The following is a 22185-nucleotide window of genomic DNA, read 5'->3' as shown; positions in this document are numbered from 1 at the left end:
ATATATCCAGATATTTACGTTGACCATCCACAACTTTGTTATCTGGTATTCATTAAGACTATCAGTCATGGTGCATTAACCACCAATCAACTACGTGGCAAAGTAATTGGGATATAGCAGCATTACCAGCTACTGAACTTTGTACCTTTCCTATGAGCTGAGATACTAGTGTTCAAAACTATCTCCATACCTGTAATATGGGGGCAAATGGATTAATCTGTAGTGTTATCATGGAATTTATCGGCAGGAAGGATTATGGTTGTACACTTCCACCTGTTTTGAGTAACATCTTATGTGTCCTGATGTGTTACTGAGCTTGTAATACTTAATGCCAATATGAATTGACTTAAACATGTTATATATTAACTTACTTAATTCTAGTGAAGCATTTGCTCAGTAATCCACCAAATTTGCATGTTCGTTTATAAGATAACAACATCAGTGGTGGCATATACCAAACCACTTGGGCGGAGAACATCGATATTAGGTGACAATTTATTAACAATTGCAAACCGTATGTCGTCAAACATGTTTGACCATCAGTAACTCACCTATCAGGTGAGCTAAATACTGTAAACATACATTTAAACCAAAAATATTTGCTGAAATCACTAAGCAATATGGACACCAGATATCGATTCCTTATATCCAATTAAATCACCACGTACTAACTTACGTCACATGAAACCAATCTCAAGGCAGCGGCAATGGAGACATTCCCGCGTATTGAGGGGTGGGGGGAACCTAATCTCTATGTTTTCCTTTCCTTCTACCTCTTCAATAGGCACTACGGCTTCATCAGTCGGGTACTACGCAAATTACAGTGGACCAAGTCCACAAGCATGGTTCCCAGTGATCCTCGACATGGTCATTAAAAGAATTGCAGAATTGGGAAGACCATTGCTGTGCTTGGATCAGGAGCACTATCAACCTGATGACAGCATTCCGTCGCATATCCTAGGGAACATACCTGAGGAGCATCAAGAAATGGTACACTGTTTCCAAAACAGGATTACACATTCAACTATAACAAAAAACTGTACTGGAGCTCCTGGCAGGTCTTCACCACAATGAAGGACATGTTCTGTTAGCCTACTCAACTTGGGTACCGCTCACTGGTGATCAGATACAGGAGAGGTATATCAATCCATTCCACAGAAATAGGTACACCCAAATTGGGATGTCAGTGAAATCCTGACATACCTTAGGGGATGATCACCAGCCAGGTCACTCACCCTGGAACAGCCTACCCTGAAGATGGACATGCTGGTGGCCTTACATCAACACAAAGAGCCAGCTCTCCCATCTACTGCGATGGGACAACATGGTTATAACACCAGATAGTGTCACATGCCCATTCAAGGGTTGGCCAAACAGAACAGACCAGGAACATCAGGTCCAGTCATGAAATTCCGGGCATACCCACCTGAACCACGTTTTATGTGTCATGACCCACTTAGAGATCGACACAATAAGGAATACCGAGGGAGAGGAAAAAGCCTTATGGGTCAGCCACAGGAAACCTCATGGTCGGGTGACGAGCTAAACTATCTCTAGTGGCTCAAGCAGGTACTGGGAGTTGCTGGAGTAAATACTAACGTGTATAAAATCTTATTCCATCAGGACAGCTTCCACGTCAGTAACTAAGAGGATGGACGAGCCTATGGACCACATCCTGGCTACTGCAGGGTGGTCTAGGGAGTATACGTTCCAAACTTTTATAACAAACCACTGACAGAACCTGTATCGTTTGCAGAAAAAGAATCTGCAAAAAATATATAATTTAAGCCTGGGGGAGCAATTGGTCTTGTTGTTGTTAATAACACCATTATTGTTTTTACAAACAGATTCATGGTTGATTACGATAACATACTTCCTCCCTCGAATGACTTCGGCAGCGAGTGAAGTATGAACTGTTACACGGTTTGAAATCACAGAGCTTTGAAGTCTTCACGTAGTCACTCACGTGACTCCGAAGTAAAATAGTAAGATTAAACGAGAACTTACCAGTTTGAAGTTTGATCTGTATTTTATGAGGAGTTACGATGAGGGATTACGTGCCCTCCGCTCCCACCCTCATTATATGGATCAAACTAATAAATTGATGTCTCCTTATCTTTACTATGTTTACTTCAAATAACTGTGTCTATCTGTGATTCCACACCGCTGCTTGGAAGTATGCCGCGCCTGCGCACTGAGCGGGTTCTTCACGTAATACCCTCATCGTAACTCCTCATAAAATACAGATCAAACTTCAAACTGGTAAATTCTCGTTTAATCTTACTATTTTGTATCATCAGCAAACTTGCTAATCTTGGCCTGTATGTTCTCATCTAAATCATTGATGCAGACGACAAACAGTAACGGGCCCAGCACCAAACCCTGAGGCACACCACTAGTCACAGGCCTCCAGTCCGAGAAGCAACCTTCCACCATCACCCTCTGCTTCCATCCATGGAGCCCATTTGCTATCCATTCAGCTATCTCTCCTTGGATCCAATGCAATCGAGTATAGAAGTTGGGATGTAATGTTAAAATTGTACAAGGCATTGGTGAGGCCAATTCTGGAGTATGGTGTACAGTTTTGGTCGCCTAATTATAGGAAGGATGTCAACAAAATAGAGAGCGTACAGAGGAGATTTACTAGAATGTTGCCTGGGTTTCAGCAACTAAGCTACAGAGAAAGGTTGAACAAGTTAGGTCTTTATTCTTTGGAGCACAGAAGGTTAAGGGGGGACTTGAGAGAGGTCTTTAAAATGATGAGAGGGATAGACAGAGTTGACGTGGATAATCTTTTCCCACTGAGAGTAGGGAAGATTCAAACAAGAGTACATGACGAGAATTAAGGGACAGAAGTTTAGGGGTAACATGAGGGGGAACTTCTTTACTCGGAGAGTGGTAGCTGTGTGGAATGATCTTCCAGTGAAGGTGGTGGAGGCAGGTTCGATTTTATCATTTAAAAATAAATTGGATAGTTATATGGACGGGAAAGGAATGGAGGGTTATGGTCTGAGCGCAGGTATATGGGACTAGGGGAGAATACGTGTTCGGCACGGACTAGAAGGGCCGAGATGGCCTGATTCCGTGCTGTAATTGTTATATGGTTATATGATATGCGTAGAAGGCAGGAACGGGGTACTGACAATAGACAATAGGTGCAGGAGTAGGCCATTCGGCCCTTCGAGCCAGCACCGCCATTCAATGTGATCATGGCTGATCATCCACAATCAGTACCCCGTTCCTGCCTTCTCTCCATATGACCTGTTTCCTTGCTGTAATTGTTATATGATTATATGATCTAACCTTCCAGAGCAGCCAACCATGCGGGAACATTGTTCAATCCAAAATGGAGGGATATGGGCCACGTGCAGGCTGATAAGAGTTGGTCTTGACATCATGTTCAGCACGGACATTGTGGGCCGAAGGGCCTGTTCCTGTGCTGTACTGTGCTATGTTCCATGTTCTATTAAACAAATGTTGTATGTTTTTTGTCTAGTTTGTCCCGTAACCTGTCAAGCTGCAAGTTTAGACTTTACAGATACAGCATGGAAACAGACCCTTCGGCCCACCGAGTCTGTGCTGACCCGCGATCACCCCGCACACTAGTACTATCCTAAACACGGGGATAGTGATTACCGAAGCCAATCGGCCTACAAACCTTTGGAGTGTGGGAGGAACTGCTGAGCTACTCCAGCTTTTTGTGTCTTTTTTTAAACAAATCGTTTCTTGCAAATGATCCAAATCCCTGCATATCCATGTTTAGTTTAACTAATTTAATGAATTTAACTCATTCATTTATTTAATGTCACCAGTACAGAAGTATGGAAAAAGCTTTTGTTGCGTGCTATCCAGTCAACGAAATGACTACAGGAAGGTTGCACGGCAGTCGAGGTCACGACCCGTGACCCGTGCTGTTGCCATGCAACGCCTTCTGGAGTACAAGCGGTGAAATGCAGGTAAACACTTTTATGGGTCTGTCCCACTTAGGCGACTTTTTAGGCGACTGCAGGAGACTGTGTTCGCCACATGTTCGCGGGTGGTTGCCGGGGAGTCACCTTCATGGTCGCGAGGAGTTCCCGCATTCTGGGAACTAGCCGCGGCCTCACTATGGTCGCCGTGAATTTCTCAACGTGTTGAAAGATTAGCGGCGACCAGAATGAAGCCGCCATGGAGAGTAAAGGGGATTCTCGTGCCGTAGGTGGGTCGCCAGGAGGTCCTAGTGGGTCACCAGGAGGTCGAAGGTTCTCGTAGGTTGCAACCGGTGCTGACCGGTGAATTTCATTGGCTCATTGGGGAAAAACAAGGTAAGCAGTATTTTTTAGAACCAAGGATAACCGACCGGTAATGTTCAATGTCCGCCGAGCTTCGCAGCCGTGTATCTCTGGCTTCTTGAAAGTTGTCTCCACTCCTTCCCCCCACTTCTTCCCACCCCCCTCTTTTAAAGGACTTACCGTACACGGTGCTTTAGCCGTCTTAATTACAGCGCCAACCTTCCTGTTCATCGCGGTGTGTGTCTGGATCACCTTGGGCTTTGCACCGTGGGAATTTTTTAGACAGTGCCGTCATTCTGCTGAAAATTCGCCTAAGTGGGACAGGCCCATTACTATGGCTTCCAGTGCAGCAAAAATAATGGTCTGTCCCAGCATCCGTTCGATTGTCGAGGTACGCTTCCAATCCAGCAAAAATAATGGTTTTGCCCAGATTGTAGGCTCCTCCCAAAAGCAAAAAGGAATGAACTACTGCAAGTGTTCAAAAGGGAACTGCAGATGCTGGAATATCGAAGGTACACAAAATTGCTGGGGAAACTCAGCGGGTGCAGCAGCATCTATGGAGCGGAGGAAATAGGCGACATTTCGTCCCGAAACCCTTCTTCAGACTGAAGAAGGAGTCTGAAGAAGGGTTTCGGCCCAAAACGTCGCCTATTTCCTTCGCTCCATAGATGCTGCTGCACCCGCTGAGTTTCCCCAGCAATTTTGTGTACCTTTGAACTACTGCAAGTGTTGTGCTGAACATATTTTTCATAAATACCACGTCTAGCATTTGTTATCCACGTTAGTCTTGCACTGCATCAAACCACATCATAGGACATTTTGTTTAAGAAAGAACTGCAGATGCTGGAAAAATCGAAGGTGGACAAAAATGCTGGAGAAACTCAGCGGGTGAGGCAGCATCTATGGAGCGAAGGAAATAGGTGACGTTTCGGGTCGAGACCCTTCTTCAGACTGATGTGGGGATGGGGAGGGGGTGGGAAGAAGAAAGGAAGAGGCGGAGACAGTGGGCTTGTGGGAGAGCTGGGAAGGGGAGGGGAAGGAGGGAGAAAGCAGGGACTACCTGAAATTGGAGAAGTCAATGTTCATACCGCTGGGGTGTAAACTACCCAAGCGGAATATGAGGTGCTGCTCCTCCAATTTGCGGTGGGCCTCACTCAGGAGTTGGTCATCATGTACTCCAGGGGCACAGTATGACTTAGAATTAGTTATTTTTGCCTGACACCACCAATCACACGCTCTACATGAATTTGTAAATGTGCTAATTCACGAGTTCTTTCCACATTAGCACAGATAGTTGTGCAGAAATGCAGCTTCACACTGTCAAAACCGCATTCAGCTAAAATGACATCTCCAGGGAACATGTTGTCAAAAAGGTTAGATGAAAGTGTAATTGCTTTATCTGTGCCTTTGCTCCCCACCCCCCCCCCCCCTCCCACCCCATGCCACAGATAAAAAATGAAATAGCACCACATGGGATTATGTCCAATTAACAGCTAACAATTCCTTGGCTTGCATCTGAGTAAAATGTAATTCAAAACCCACGTATGGTTTGCGATTTAAAAAAAAAATGATATATTTAGCTTCAGAAGCGTTCTTTTTTAGCATGTAAAAACCCACTTGAGAACCATGGGCGATTTTACAATTTTACAGCCAGATTTATCACTTCTAGAACTTTTTAGATACCAAAGGAATCAAGAAAGAACACAAAGAATGCCTCGCTGTTGATGAAATGCAGTGAGCAAACGCGATAATTCCCAATATTTTCAATCTTGATATCTGCACGGCCAATGTTTGCCGACCACTTTAGCTGTTGTTGTCCCCACAGCTGCCGCTTCTCTCTCCCATCATTTCCCCTCACTTTTGGAATTCTGAAGTAGGATAAATGTTACCCCGATTTCCACAATTTTTTACAGCGCAAGGGTTGACCATTTTGGGCGTTCATATTTCCGAAGATCTTTCCTGGTCCCAGCACACTGATGCAATTATAAAGAAAGCACATCAGCGCCTCTACTTCCTGAGAAGATTACGGAGAGTCGGTTTGTCAAGGAGGACTCTCTCGAACTTCTACAGGTGCACAGTAGAGAGCATGCTGACCGGTTGCATCGTGGCTTGGTTCGGCAACCTGAGGGTCCAGGAACGGAAAAGACCGCAGAAAGTTGTAAACACTGCCCAGTCCATCATCGGCTCTGACCTCCCCACCATCGAAGGGATCTATCGCAGTCGCTGCCTCAAAAAGGCAGCCAACATCATCAAGGACCCACATCATCCTGGCCACACACTCGTCTCTCTGCTACCATTGTGCAGAAGGTACAGGAGCCTGAAATCTGTTACATCCAGGTTCAGGAACAGCTTCTTCTCCACAGCCATCAGGCAATTAAACTCAACATCAAACAGACTCTGAACTGTAACAGCCTATTGCACTATATCTGCTTATTTATGTGTATGTTGAACTGAACTGTTCTGTATTTATGCTTACAATATTCTGTTGTGCTGCAGCAAGCAAGAATTTCATTGTCCTATCTGGGACACATGACAATAAACTCTCTTGACTTGACGACTTGATTTTCGTCGTTTTTAACAGGTAAGAAAGCACACGTTTCGAGTGTTACCAGTGTATGCCGGAAGCTGCCTTGTACTCCAGAAGGATTCAGCTGCTCCGTGCGTCATGCCCTTTGACTCGATGACCTTACGTGCAACCCCCCTATACATGATTACAATCGAGCCTTCCACGGTGTACATATACAGGATAAAGGGAATAACGTTTAGTGCAAGGTAAAGTCCACTAAAGTCCGCTACCTCTTAAACACCAATATTATATCAGCCTCCACCTCCACCCCAGGCAGCTCTTTTCAGGCACTTACCACTTTAAACTTTAGAAATACAGTGCGGAAACAAGCCCTTCGGCCCACCAAGACTGCGCCGACCAGCGATCACCCCTTACACTAACACTATCCTACACACTAGACACAATTTACAATTTTTTCCAAAGCCAATTAACCTACAAACCTGCACGTCTTTGGAGTGTGGGAGGAAACCAGTGCACCCGGAGACAACCCACACGGTCACAGGGAGAACGTACAAACTCCACACAGACAGTACCTGTAGTCAGGATCGAACCTGGGTCTCTGGCGCTGTGAGGCAGCAACTCTACCGCTGCGCCACTGTGCCGCCCTGTGTCACATTCGGTGTCTCCGCTGACTGGATAGCACGCAACAAAAAAGCTTTTCACTGTACCTCGGTGCACCTGGCAATAAACTAAACTCAACCAGTCTGAAGAAGGGTCACGACCCGAAACGTCGCCCATTCCTTCTCTCCAGAGACGCTGCCTGTCCCGCTGAGTTACTCCAGCATTCTGTGTCTATCTTCGATGTAGACCATCACCTGCGCTTCTTTCCGACACAAACACTCTTAACTTGACTTAATTATCAACTGCAGTATTTTTCTGAGATTAGTTTAGAGATACAGCGCAGAAACAGGCCCTTCGGCCCATCGAGTCCACGCCGACCAGCGATCCCCGCACACTAACACTATCCTACACACACTAGGGATAAATTGACAATTTTTACTGAGGCCAATTAGCCTACAAACCTGTACGTCTTTGGAGTGTGGGAGGAAACCGGAGAATCCTAATTCCTTGATCAGTGCGGGTGTCAGAGGTTATGGGGAGAAGGCAGGAGGATGGGGTTAGGAGGGAGAGATAGGCGGAGTAGACTTGATGGGCCGAATGGCCTAATTCTACACCTATTCCTTATGTCTCGACTAAACTAAACTCCCGTACAGACAGCGCCCGTAGTCTGGTCTCTGGCGCCGTGAGGGAGCAACTCTGCCGCTGGGCTTCTGTGCCACCCTGCTGCCAAGCTGGGGCTGGTCTTTACGAGGGTATTGCCAGGACTCTTGTGTGTAAACAACTTGCCCCCGCACATCTCCTTTAAGCTTTGCCCCTCTCAGCTTAAAGCCCTGCCCTCTGGTCTCGTTCATAGTTCCTGTTGCTCCTTTGCAGTTGCAGCTGCCTGGAGCCTCTGTATGGGAAGAAGAGAGACTCACAGAGGGGACAGGCAGTTTCACTTTCATTTTCACTTTCACCTCTCTCCTGTGCTCTCTCCGACACAGTCGTCAGTCAGTCTGTGGCTATTCCACTCTGTAGGATGAAGAGGCAGGATGGGGCCCAGCTCGGCGCAGGCTGTTGGTAAGGACCTGAGGGTGAGGTATCTCTCTGTCACATTCACGTTGGACAAGTTCACCAGGAATGAGTGGGTTAACATATGATCAGCACTCCTGCACTCCCCTGGAGTTTAGAAGGGAGGTGGACCTCATTGAAACTTGAATAGTGAAAGGCCTGGATTTTTCCACTAGTGGGAGAGTCTAGGACTAGAGGTCACAGCCTCAGAATTAAAGGACGTTCCTTTACGAAGGAGATGAGGCGATATTTCTTTAGTCAAAGGGTGGTGAATCTGTGGAATTCATTGTCACAGGAGCCTGTGGAGGCCCAGTCAGTGGATATTTTTAAGGCAGAGGAGAGATAGATAGATTCTTGATCAGCACGGGTGTCAGGGGTTATGGGGAGAAGGCAGGAGAATGGGGTTAGGAGGGAGAGATAGATCAGCCATGATTGAATGGCGGATTTGAATTGATGGGCCGAATGGCCTAATTCTACTCCTAGCCCTTATGACCTTAAATGTGTAGTCATATTGTAAGCTTGGGCAGCTTACAACCCAGTGGTATGAAGGAGGGTCTCGACCCGAAACGTCACCCTTTCCTTCTCTCCAGAGATGCTGCCCGTCCCGCTGAATTACTCCAGCTACCATTCACTATCTAAATGGCGTCAAGTTGGGAAAAGGTGAAGTACAGCGGGATCTGGGGGTCCTTGTACATCATTCTATGAAAGTAAGCATGCAGGTACAGCAGGCAGTGAAGAAAGTGAATGTCATGTTGGCCTTTATAACAAGAGGAATCGAATATAAGAGCAAAGAGGTCCTTCTGCAGTTGTGCAGGGCCCTAGTGAGACCACACCTGGAGTATTGTGTGCAGTTTTGGTCCCCTAATTTGAGGAAGGACATTCTTGCTATAGGGTGATTTCACGAAAGGTCACTGGAGCGTAGATCCGCACCCACGTGACCGAAAATTTTAACTGGGGGACAAGCGTCACTTCCGGTACATGTTAGTGGATGGGGAAACACGCACTTTCACACCCGTTAAAAACATCGAAAACGGCCAGGTTTTGAGCTGCAATTTACTGAGCCAGTCGGGGTGACCGTGAGGCACAGCTACCTAAATTTACAGTAAAAAAAAAAGATAGAAACTAAGGTAAATACAAGAGGGAGCTGAAGGGGCAAAATAGGCGGAAGTTGATAGCGGACATTTTTCGTGGAGATTTAATGATCCAAAATATCGGGAATTATCGCGTTTGCTCGCTGCATTTCATCAAAAGTAAGGCATTGTTGGCTTTGTTATCTTTATTCATTTGTTAGATGAAAAGTATTAAAAGTTTTTTATTATTAGCCAAAAAATGTCCTGATTTTGTCAAATGAACAGCTGACAATTATACCATTCCTTAGCTTGCATCTGAGTAAAATTTATTTCAAGACGCATTTATGATTCACGGATATTTAAATGGTAATTGTAGCTTCAGAAACGTGTTCATTTTGCATGTTAAAACCCACCCGAGAACCATGGGCGATTTTGCAATTTTACTGAAGGATTTCTAACTTTTAATACTTTTCATCTAACAAATGAATAAAGATAACAAAGCCAATAATGCCTTACTTTAGATGAAATGCAGCGAGCAAACGCGATAATTCCCGATATTTTGGATCTTTAAATCTCCACGAAAAATGTCCGCTATCAACTTCCGCCTATTTTGCCCCTTCAGCTCCCTCTTGTATTTACCTTAGTTTCTATCTTTTTTTTTTACTGTAAATTTAGGTAGCTGTGCCTCACGGTCACCCCGACTGGCTCAGTAAATTGCAGCTCAAAACCTGGCCGTTTTCGATGTTTTTAACGGGTGTGAAAGTGCGTGTTTCCCCATTCACTAACATGTACCGGAAGTGACGCTTGTCCCCCAGTTAAAATTTTCGGTCACGTGGGTGCGGATCTACGCTCCAGTGACCTTTCGTGAAATCACCCTATTGAGGGAGTGCAGCGTAGGTTAATTCCCGGGATGGCGGGACTGTCATATGCTGAGAGAATGGAGCAGCTGGGCTTGTACACTCTGGAGTTTAGAAGGATCAGAGGGAATCTCATTGAAACATATAAGATTGTTAAGGGCTTGGACACGCTAGAGGCAGGAAACATGTTCCTGATGTTGGGGGAGTCCAGAACCAGGGGCCACAGTTTAAGAATAAGGGGTAAGCCATTTAGAACGGAGACGAGGAAACACTTTTTCTCACAGAGAGTGGTGAGTCTGTGGAATTTTCTGCCTCAGAGGGCGGTGGAGGCCGGTTCACTGGATGCTTTCAAGAGAGAGCTGGATAGGGCTCTTAAAAATAGCAGAGTCAGTGGATATGGGGAGAAGGCAGGAACGGGGTACTGATTGGGGATGATCAGCCATGATCACATTGAATGGCGGTGCTGGCTCGAAGGGCCGAATGGCCTACTCATGCACCTAGTGTCTATTGTCTATTGTAAATAAAATACCAGAGCAAAAGGTGTCTACAGATTTTTGGTTATTGAGTAGAGCTACTACTCGTGGAACAAGCTGTTTTTATGTCTGGCTGTGGCAGCTTTGACAGCCCGGAGTTGCCTTCAAGTGGGAAGTGATTCAAAGAGTTCCTACCCAGGGAAATGTACCCCCTGGGTAGGCAAAATTTACCCCTAGGAGGTAACTTTACCTCAGGTTGGGAACCCTTGCTCGAGACTGAGTAAAAAAACTATTGTTCTTTACGTCTTATCCCACTTTCTCATCCACTCCCTGCACACTAAGGGGCAATTTGCCGAAGCCCAATTAACCAACAAACCTGCACGTCTTAAGGATGTGGGAGGAAGCCGGAGCACCCGGAGAAAACCCACGCGTCACAGGGAGAAGTAATTAGGGTTATTGATTTGTAAGATGGAACTGCAGATGCTGGTTTACACCAAAGACAGACACAAAATGCTGGAGTAACTCAGCTGGACAGGCGGCATCTCTGGAGAGAAGTTAATGGGTGACGTTTCGGGTCGAGACCCTTCTTCAAACTCACATGTCTGCACATGCCTGAATTTGGCCCATGTCTGAAGAAAGGGTCTCGGCCCGAAAAATCACCCATTCCTTCTCTCCAGGATTATTGATATATTGTGTTATTGATTATTATATATCGTATGTGCGTTATTGCATTGTAGGCCGGTGAAGCTGCCGCCAGTATGAATTTCATTGTTCCATTCTTGATACATATGCCCATGAAACACTCTTCACATCAGACTGAGGAAGGGTCTCGACCAGAAATGTCCCCCATTCCTTCTCTCCAGAGATGCGGCCTGTGCCTCTGAGTTACTCCAGCATTCTGTGTCTATCTTCAATGTAGACCAGCATCTTCAGTTCTTTCTGATAAAAACATACTTGACTCTTGACTCGACCCAATTATCAACTGCAGTATTTTTCTGAGATACGTTTAGTTGAGAGATACAGCGCGGAAACAGGCTCTTCGGCCCACCGAGTCCACGTCGACCAGCGATCCCCGCACACTAACACTATCCTACTAGGGTCAATTGACAATTATTACTGAAGCCAATTAGACTACAAACCTGTACGTCTTTGGAGTGTGGGAGGAAAACAGAGAATCCTAATTTCTTGATCAGTGCAGGCAGTGGCGGACTGGCCAGGGTGTCAGCTTGCCCAATGGCAAGTGGGCCCCCTATATCAAGTGGGCCCCTGATGAATGGCAAGTGGGCCCCCTTTGTCTCCTGGCAACCAATATTTTTAGACCAAGTCCGCCACTGAGTGCAGGTGTCAGAGGTTACGGGGAGAAGGCAGGAGAATGGGGTTAGGAGGGAGAGATAGATCAGCCATGATTGAATGGCGGAGTAGACTTGATGGGCCGAATGGCCTAATTCTACGCATATTCCTTATGACCTCATGATCCGGAGAAAATGCACGCAGGTCACGGGGAGAACGTACAAACTCCGTGCAGGCAGCACCCGTAGTCAGGATCGAACCCGGGTCTCTGGCGATGGGAGGCAGCAACTCTGTCGCTGCGGCACCGTGTCGCCCAAAGATTTAAAAGGGATAGTTTGGAACGTTTAGTTTAGTAACCGCGGGGGCAAGATGCTGAACTGTGTCAAAGGCATTTAAAGAACTTTAGCAAAAAGAGTGTGACAGTGACACCTGGTGGCGGCGATTTGTTGCTACAAGTTTGCTGTCAGAAACTTGTGAAAACTGGTGGCACGGTTTTACACATGTACGTGTAAAAACTGGTTGCACAGTGGCGCAGCGGGTAGAGCCGCTGCCTCACAGCTCACAGAGACCCGGATACGATCCTGACCTCCGGTGCTGTCCGTGTGGAGTTTGCACGTTCTCCCTGTGACCGCGTGGGTTTCCTCTGGGCACTCCGGTTTCCTCCCACATCCCAAAGACGTGCGGGCTTGTTGGTTCGTTGGCCCTCTGTAAATTGCCCCCTCGTGCGTAGGGAGTGGATGAGAAAGTGGGGTTACGTAAAACTCCTAATTTGAGGAAGGACATCCTTGTGATTGAGGCAGTGCAGCGTAGGTTCACGAGATTGATCCCTGGGATGGCGGGACTGTCATATGAGGAAAGATTGAAAAGACTAGGCTTGTATTCACTGGAGTTTAGAAGGATGAGCGGCTCTCTTATAGAAACATATAAAATTATAAAAGGACTGGACAAGCTAGATGCAGGAAAAATGTTCCCAATGTTGGGCGAGTCCAGAACCAGGGGCCACAGTCTTAGAATAAAGGGGAAGCCATTTAAGACTGAGGTGAGAAAAAACTTTTTCACCCAGAGAGTTGTGAATTTGTGGAATTCCCTGCCACAGAGGGCAGTGGAGGCCAAGTCACTGGATGGATTTAAGAGGGAGTTAGATAGGGGCTAGTGGAGTCAAGGGATATGGGGAGAAGGCAGGCACGGGTTATTGATAGGGGACGATCAGCCATGATCACAATGAATGGCGGTGCTGGTTCGAAGGGCCAAAAGGCCTCCTCCTGCACCTATTTTCTATGTTTCTAACTAGTGTGTGAACGGGTGATCGATGGTCGGCATGGACTCGGTGGGCTGAAGGGCCTGTTTCCATGCTGTATCTTTTAATCAGCCAATCAAATGATCTCATCTGCTCTGAAGAAGGGTCTCGACCCGAAATGTCACCTAATCCTTTTCTCCGGAGATGCTGCCTGTCCCGCTGAGTTACTCCAGCTTTTTGTGCCTATCTTCGGTGTAAACCAGCATCTGCAGTTCCTTCCGACAAAAACTATCTAACCTTGCCGGCTATGTGGTGCTTTAGTTTCAGAAATACACCGTGGAAACAGGCCCTTCGGCCCACCGAGTCCATTTACATTTTTACCAAGCCGATGAACCTACTAACCTGCACGTCTTTGGAGTGTGGGAGGAAACCAGAAATCCCGGAGAAAACCCACGCGGGTCACGGGGAGAACGTACAAACTCCGTACAGACAGCGCCCGCAGCCGGGATCAATAGACAATAGGTGCAGGAGTAGGCCATTCGGCCCTTCGAGCCAGCACCGCCATTCAATGTGATCATGGCTATCATCCACATCCTGCCTTCTCCCCATATCCCCTGACTCCACTATCTTTATCTAACTCATTTTATTCCATTTTTTTCCCCTTCACAGCACCCAGCAACCAGAAGAGACTTTGCAACGGTCAAAGAAGATCCAAGTCCTCAATGTCCCTGCGATCCTTCCCGAACAGCGGACATTGGACAAGCTGATCATTCATTTCCAGGCACGCAACAATGGAGGAGGCGAGGTGTCGGATATGGAATACCCAACCACAGTTGCTGGCCGTGCCTTCATCACCTTTGCCAAAGAGGAAGGTCGGTGTCTGAGATGAAGGGACCCTAGAGGCCCAACTGCCCAACTAGTGTAGACGTCATAAGGGTCATAATCATACGCCATAGGAGCAGAATTAGGCCGTTCGGCCCATCAAGTCTACTCCGCCATTCAATCATGGCTGATCTATCTCGCCCTACGAACCCCATTCTCCTACCTTAAGGTCACAAGGTCATGTGATAGGAGCAGAATTAGGCCGTTCGGCCCATCAAGTCTACTCCGCCATTCAATCATGGCTGATCTATCTCTCCCTCCTAACCTCATTCTCCTGCCTTCTCCCCATAACCCCTGGCACCCGTACTAATCAAGAATCTATCTATCTCTGCCTTAAAAATACCCACTAACTTGGCCTCCACAGCCGTCTGTGGCAATGAATTCCACAGATTCACCACCCTCTGACTGAAGAAACTCCTCATCGCAAAGGAGCGTCCTGTAATTGTGATGCTGTGACCTCTGGTCCTAGACTCTCCCACTAGTGGAAACATCCTCTCCACATCCACTCTATTCTGAACGTTTCAATGAGGTGTCCCCTCATCCTTCTAAACTCCAGCGAGTACAGGCCCAGTGCCGTCAAATGCCCATCGTATGTTAACCCGCTCATTCCTGGGATCTTTCTCAGAAACCTCCTCTGGACCCTCTCCAGAGCCAGCACATCCTAAGATATTGTGCCCCAAAAATGCTCACAGTACTCCAAGTGCAGCCTGACCAGCGCCTTATACGTTCCAATTAGACACCCCATCTACACTGGTCCCACCCACCCAAGCTCGGCCCTTATCCCTCTGAACCTGTCCTATCCATGTGCCTGTCCACATGTCTTTAATTGTTTACCACTCTTTAGTCAGAGGGTGGTGAATCTGTGGAATAATATGCCACTAACGGCTGTGGAGGCCAAGTCAGTGGATATTTGTAAGGCAGAGATAGATAGATTATTGATTAGTGCAGGTGTCAGGGGTTATGGGGAGAAGACAGGAGAATGGGGTTAGGATGGGAAGATAGATCAGCCATGATTGGATGGCAGAGTAGACTTGATGGGCCAAATGGCCTAATTCTGTCCACATAATCTCTGGAATTCTCTGCCACAGAAGGTAGTTGAGGCCAGTTCATTGGCTATATTTAAGAGGGAGTTAGATGTGGCCCTTGTGGCTAAAGGGATCAGGGGGTATGGAGAGAAGGCAGGTACGGGATACTGAGTTGGATGATCAGCCATGATCATATTGAATGGCGGTGCAGGCTCGAAGGGCCGAATGGCCTACTCCTGCACCTGTGTCTCTATCTATCTATATTACTAAATCTCTGATCTTGACCGCTTTTGGCCGACTGTGCTGCGATTTCCGAGAGAACGCCGCCACCTACGGCCGTCATTTTTGGCCACCTCGCTCAGAGCCCCTCTCCGTCATATGAGTGCGGAGGATTTTTTCCGTCGATGAAAAATGAGAGAGATATTAATGTTTTTACAAAGTTCCCCATTCTCTCTGCTGGCGGCAGGGGAGGGACTATAAAACCAGGAAGTGTCGTGCCTTACTCAGTCTCTGCCAGACCCAGGAAGCGACAGGGTCTGGCAGAGACTGAGCTGAGAATAACACTGAACGCACGTCTACTCCCAGTGAGTCCCCTTGATGCGGCTGTAAAGCGGCTGCAGTCTTTTTTTAACAAGTTTGTGTTCACAAAATGAATTTTGGTTGTCGGGTGGCTGCAGCCCAATTGTTTGCCTTGGCTTGGCTTTTAAAATCGTTGCAACAGTTGGATGCCTGCCCAAGCATCCGTACAGCCCACAATGTCTATACTAGCCCTCTGGAAACCAGTACCTTCAGCCCGCAACACCCATACTAGCGCAACAGACAGCCCCCCCCCCCACTGGCGAACAGTATTGGAATTGGTGGAGAGGTGGAATATTGCGTTGGTGACCAGTCCTCCCGTGTGATGCTGGGACCCAACGGGTCCCACTTAGTCTGGTAACTTATAAAAGTTGTTATAGTACCTGCCGCAACTACCTCTAATAAGGGTGCAGATACAGCACGGAAACAGGCCGTTCGGCCCATCGAATCCGCGCCACCCAAAGAGTTACCCCGTATACGAGCGCTGTCCTACACACACTAGGGACAATTTACTATCTAAAGAAGGCAATTAACCAACAAACCTGGACGTCTTTGGAGTGTGGGAGGAAACTGGGGAACCTGGAGAAAACCCACACAGGTCACGGGGAGAACGTACAAACTCCGTACCGACAGCACCCGTAGTCAGGATCGAACCGGGGTCTCTGGCGCTGTGAGGCAGCCGCTCTACCGCTGCGCCACCAAGCCGCTCCAGAAAAAACTCACAGTTTTTATATAATAGTTTAGTTATTGTCACGTGTAGCGAGGTACAGCGAAAAGCGTTTGTTGCGCGCTATCCAGTCAGCGGAAAGACAATACATGATTACAGTCGACCCCTTCACAGTGGATAGATACATGCTGGAGTAACGTTCAGTGCAAGGTAATAGACAGTAGGTGCAGGAGTAGGCCATTCGGCCCTTCGAGCCAGCACCGCCATTCAATGTGATCATGGCTGATCATCCCCAATCAGTACCCCGTTCCTGCCTTCTCCCCATATCCCCTGACTCCGCTATCTTTAAGAGCCCTGCCTAGCTCTCTCTTGAAAGTATCCAGAGAACCGGCCTCCGGGGTACTGATTGGGGATGATCAGCCATGATCACATTGAATGGCGGTGCTGGCTCGAAGTGCCGAATGGCCTCTAATCCTGCACCTATTGTCTATTGTCCATTGTCCATTGTCTATGGTCTAAGCCTTCTTCACCCCCACTATCTACCTGCGATGTCACCATTGCATCTGTAGTTGACACAAGGATGACTGCGATTTTTTCTTAATTCCTTTGTTTCTTCCAGATGCGGATAATGTCCTTAAACGGGAACAAATTCTGAAATTAGACCAGCAAGACTATAAACTGGATGTACGCGAGGTTGGAGGAGGGGAGACTGAACAGGTACTGTATGTATTTTGGGAATAGACACAAAATGTTGGAGTAACTCAGCGGGACAGGCAGCATCTCTGGAGAGAAGGAATGGGTGATGTTTCGGGTCGAGACCCTTCTTCTCGATGATGTCAGGGGAGCAGGCGGGACAGAGATAGAATGTAGTCGGAGACAGTCAAGGGCCTGTCCCACTGTACGTGGTAATTTAAGAGCTCTCATGAGTTTAAAAAAAAAATCAAACTCGTGGTAAGCACGTAGAATGTACGTTGCGGGTACATCGGAGCTCGGGACGTCTCTTAGCGGCTCGTAACGCTAACGGCAGGTACTCGGGAAACGCGGTAAGCTCGTGAAGACTCGTGAAGATTTTTCAACATGTTTGAAAAATGTCCACGAGAGCCCCGAGTACCTACGAGCGGCCATTTCTCCGAGTTCGAATCAGGGGAAACTCGGGAGAACCCTTGAATGAGCTCGTACAGTGGGACAGCCCCATAAGACTGGTCGGAGAACTGGGAAGGGGGAGGGGATGGAGAGGGAGGGAAAGCAAGTGCTACTTGAAGTTAGAGAAGTCAAGGGGCTGTCCCACTTGGGCGACCTAATTGGCGAGTTTAGAAGAGTTTAGGAGAGGTTGAAAAAATGTCATGTTGAAGACCTCCTTCAACTATGTTGAAGACCTCCTTCGACTATGTTGAAGACCAGCTTCGACTACCTACGACTAACTTCGGGAAAATTGGACACCGAATAGTGGAGAGTGAAGACGACCTCCGATCTCCTTCGACCTCCCTTCGACTATGACGAAGACTATCGACGACTACCCTCGATTACCTACGACTAACATGTTGACCAACTACGACCTACTTCGACTAAACCTACGAGTGAAAAAAGCATCGATTTTTTTCCATGGCGACCTTTTTTTACTCACGGGCATTTTTTTAACATATTGAAAAAAACGCCGCGACCTAGCTGAGGCCTCGAGTACACGGAGACCACTCTCGAGCATGAAGGAGAGTTACGAAGACCTCCTACAACCTCGTGTCGACCATGCTGCCGCGAGTATGAGTCGAGCGCAAACTCGCCAGAACTCGCGGATTAGATCGCTCAAGTGGGACAGCCCCTTCAATGTTCGCATGGCTGGGGTGTAAGCCACCCGTGCGAAATCCTCACTCTGACAATGAAGGAGGCCCAGGACAGAAAGGCCAGTGTGGGAATGGGAGAAGTTAAAGAGCTGAGCCTCCCTCACAATATTCCAAATATTGCTCTCTAGTTGGTGGTAGGATTTGTTCAGTCACCTGATAACAGCTGGGAAGAAACTGTTCCTGAATCTGGAGGTGTGTGTTTTCACGCTTCTGTACAAGAGGCGCTCGATGGTTTGGTGTGGACGGGTTGGGTTGGGCTGAGTGTGACTCAATATCTCCTCCATGTAACCCCCCCCCCCCCTCCCAAAAAAAATTTGAACGTTCCTCTTTAATTCAACAGGTCATAGAGTTTGTCAGCACTAAACTGGACACAAGAGATTTCCCCTCAAAGATGGCTCGTCAGTTAATTCACGAACACCGCTTTCAAATTGTCAGTGACCAGGGATCTACGGTTGAGATCCGAGGGTCTTTCTCCTCGTTAAAGGAACTTCGGAGAAACCTCATGGACGTGATTATGCCTCAGTCGACCAGGGAATAGAACATAGAAGAGTACAGCATGAGAACAGGCCCTTCGCCCACAATGTCTGTGCCGACATCGACGGTTCAATGGTTCTTTATCCCACTTCGTAGTTCAGTTCAGTTTAGTTTATTGTCACGTGTAACCGATCTTATTTTGCACGCAGAACAGTGGGGTTATTGTCATACATGTACAATTGCCAGCCGGTTAAGTACAGTGATATATAGAAAACTGCCCACTGAGGGCCATATGCCAAGAGTCGCCTGGTTTTAGAGCCTTTTACCATCCCACACTGATTTTGTAAAATAAATTACCCTTCCTCCCGATATCTTTAAGAAAGAACTGCAGATGCTGGAAAAATATCGAAGGTAGGCAAAAATGAGGCAGCATCTATGGAGTGAAGGAAATAGGTGACGTTTCGGGGCGAGACCCTACTTCAGACTGATGTGGGGGAGGGAAGAAGAAAGGAAAGGTGGAGACAGGGGCTGTAGGTCAGCAACTTCAACTCCCCCCCCATTCCGAATGCCGACCTTTCTGTCCTGGGCCTCCTCCATGGCCAGAGTGAGGACCACCGGAAATTGAGGAGCAGCACTCATATTCCGCTTGGGCAGTTTACACCCCATCGGTATGAACATTGACTTCTCCAATTTCAGGTAGTCCCTGCTTTTTCCCTCCTTCCCCTCCCCTTCCCAGCTCTCCCACAGCCCCTGTCTCCGCCTCTTCCTTTCTTCTTCCCGCCCCCCCCCCCCACCCACCCCCACATCAGTCTGAAGAAGGGTCCCGACCCGAAACGTCACCTATTCATTCGCTCCATAGATGCTGCCTCACCCGCTGAGTTTCTCCAGCATTTTTGTCTACCTGTTCATTGATATGGTGCTTACTGTTACCTTGTCTGGGTAGGTTCAGTTTTATTGCAGTCATGTGTACTGAGGCACAGTGAAAAGCTTTGTTCAGCATGCCCACACACCATATAATACACATACGTAAACACAATCGTAGAAACATAGACAATAGGTGCAGGAGTAGGCCATTCGGCCTCTTCCACCAGCACCGCATTCAATGTGATCATGGCTGATCATCCACATCAGTACCCCGTTTCCTGCCTTCTCCCCATATCTCTTGATTCCTTAGCCCAAAGAAGTAAATCTAAATCTCTCTTGAAAGCATCCAGTGAATTGGCCTCCACTGCCTCCTGTAGCAGAGAATTCCACAGATTCACAACTCTTTGGGTGAAAAAATGTTTCCTCATCTCAATCCGAAATGGCCTACTCCTTATTCTTAAACTGTAGCCCCTGGTTCTGGACTCCTCCAACATCGGGAACATGTTTCCTGCCTCTAGCGTGTCCAATCCCATAATAATCTTATGTGTTTCAATAAGATATCCTCTCATCTTCTAAACTCCAGTGTATACAAGCCCAGTCGCTCCATTCTTCAGCATACGACAGTCCCATCATCTGGGAATTATCTTGTGAACCTACGCTGTACTCCCTCACTAGGGCCCTGTACAACTGCAGAAGGACCTCTTTGCTCCTATACGCAACTCCTCTTGTTATGAAGGCCAACATGCCACTCGCTGTCTTCACTGCATGCTGTACCTGCATGCTTAATTTCAATGACTGATGAACAGAGCCCCAGATCTCGTTGTACTTCCCCTTTTCCCAACTTGACACCATTCAGATAATAATCTGCCTTCCTGTTCTGCCACCAAAGTGATAACCTCACATTCATCCACATTAAACTGCATCTGCCCACGCATCTGCCCACTCACCCAACCTGTCCAAGTCACCCTGCATTCTCATAGCATCCTCCTCACACTGCCACCCAGCTTTGTGTCATCTGCAAATTTGCTAATGTTTCTTTTAATCCCTTCATCTAAATCATTAATATATATTGTAAATAGCTGCGGTCCCAGCACCGAGCCTTGCGGTACCCCACTAGTCACTGCCTGCCATTCTGACAGGGTCCCGTTAATCCCTACTCTTTGTTTCCTGTCTGCCAACTAATTTTCTATCCATGTCAGTGCCCTACCCCCAATACCATGTGCTCTAATATAAGTGCTCTAATAAAAAACTGATAAAATGCATTTACTATTAATTTAGTTTAGTTTAGAGACACAGTGGGGAAACAGGCCCTTCAGCCCCCCCGAGTCCGCGCTGACCTGCGACCCCCGCACATTAACACAATCCCACACACACTAGGGACAATGTACAATATTACCAAAGCCAATTAGCTGACAAATTTGCGCGTCTTTGGAGTGTGGGAGGAAACCGGAGCACCCGGAGAAAAGCCACGGGGAGAACGTACAAACTCCGTACAGACAGCACCCGTGGTCAGGATCGGACCCAGGAATCAGGCGCTGTAAATTGACTGGGTCTCGACCCGAACCTGGGTTTGGCGACATCTTGGAAAGATGGTTGACCACAAGGGGGCGCCGCACGATTGGCAGCCTCGCCAATTGTCTGTTTTTTGTCTTTTTGTTATGTTTAGTGTGTTTAAAGTTTGTGCAAATGTTCTCGGGTTTGTTTTATTTGGGGGGTGGTGGTGGTGGGGGGGGGGAGGGGGTGGTCGGGGGGAAACTGTACCTTGCTGGAAATATTTTACCTTGCCGGAGATGTGATTGTTTTCTGGGTCGTATCTCCGGTCACTCTGCGGCCTAACATCGTGGATCTGGCGGCCTCGCTCGAGACTGACTTTGACCCCCACCGCGGGGCCGTGGACTTACCATCGGAGCCGATCCCTTGCCTGGGATCAACGCTCCAACCACGGCCTGTGGATTTCACCATCGAGGAGCTCGCAGTCTCGGGTAGAGACCAATGTCGGGAGCTCCAATGACGCAGAAGGTTTCGACAAGCCCCGACCCCGGGGCCCGATCGCCCGGCACGGGGGAGCTGAGATCCCCCCCTTGATGCGGGAGCTTGATCGCCCCAACGCGGAGGGCCCAAACGCCGCTGGCTACGGGAACCAAGATCGCCCGTCAACGAAAGGCTCGAGGCCCTCGACCGCGGGAGAACAAAGAAGGGACGAGATTTAACTTTTTTTCGCCTACCATCACAGTGAGGAATGTGGAGGGGTCACTGTGGTGGATGTTTGTGTTAAAATGTATTTTGTGTGGGTTCTGTTGCTTTTTATTGGTATGACTGACTTGGCAAATGAAATTCCTCGCATACTTGGCAAATAAAGTATTGGAGGTACACAAAATTGCTGGAGGAACTCAGCGGGTGTAGCAGCATCTATGGAGCGAAGGAAATAGGCGACGTTTCGGGCCGAAACCCTTCTTCAGACTGATGGGGGGTGGGGAAAGAAAG

At 47.7% G+C, this 22185-nt stretch overlaps 1 protein-coding gene across 1 annotated transcript; it reads left to right on the top strand.

Moving 5' to 3' along the window:
- Positions 1 to 8361: 8361 nt before the first annotated feature.
- On the top strand, positions 8362 to 19326 carry LOC116970209 (RNA-binding protein 43-like). Its single transcript, XM_033016901.1, has 4 exons — positions 8362 to 8457; positions 14045 to 14247; positions 17145 to 17242; positions 18704 to 19326. The coding sequence occupies exons 1-4, from the start codon at positions 8417 to 8419 to the stop codon at positions 18899 to 18901; spliced, it is 540 nt and encodes a 179-aa protein (XP_032872792.1). The 5' UTR covers positions 8362 to 8416; the 3' UTR covers positions 18902 to 19326.
- Positions 19327 to 22185: the final 2859 nt, after the last annotated feature.

Source organism: Amblyraja radiata, unplaced genomic scaffold (assembly GCF_010909765.2).
Source record: "Amblyraja radiata isolate CabotCenter1 unplaced genomic scaffold, sAmbRad1.1.pri scaffold_643_ctg1, whole genome shotgun sequence".
Classification (NCBI taxonomy): domain Eukaryota; kingdom Metazoa; phylum Chordata; class Chondrichthyes; order Rajiformes; family Rajidae; genus Amblyraja; species Amblyraja radiata.
This window is presented reverse-complemented; position numbering and strand designations above follow the sequence as displayed.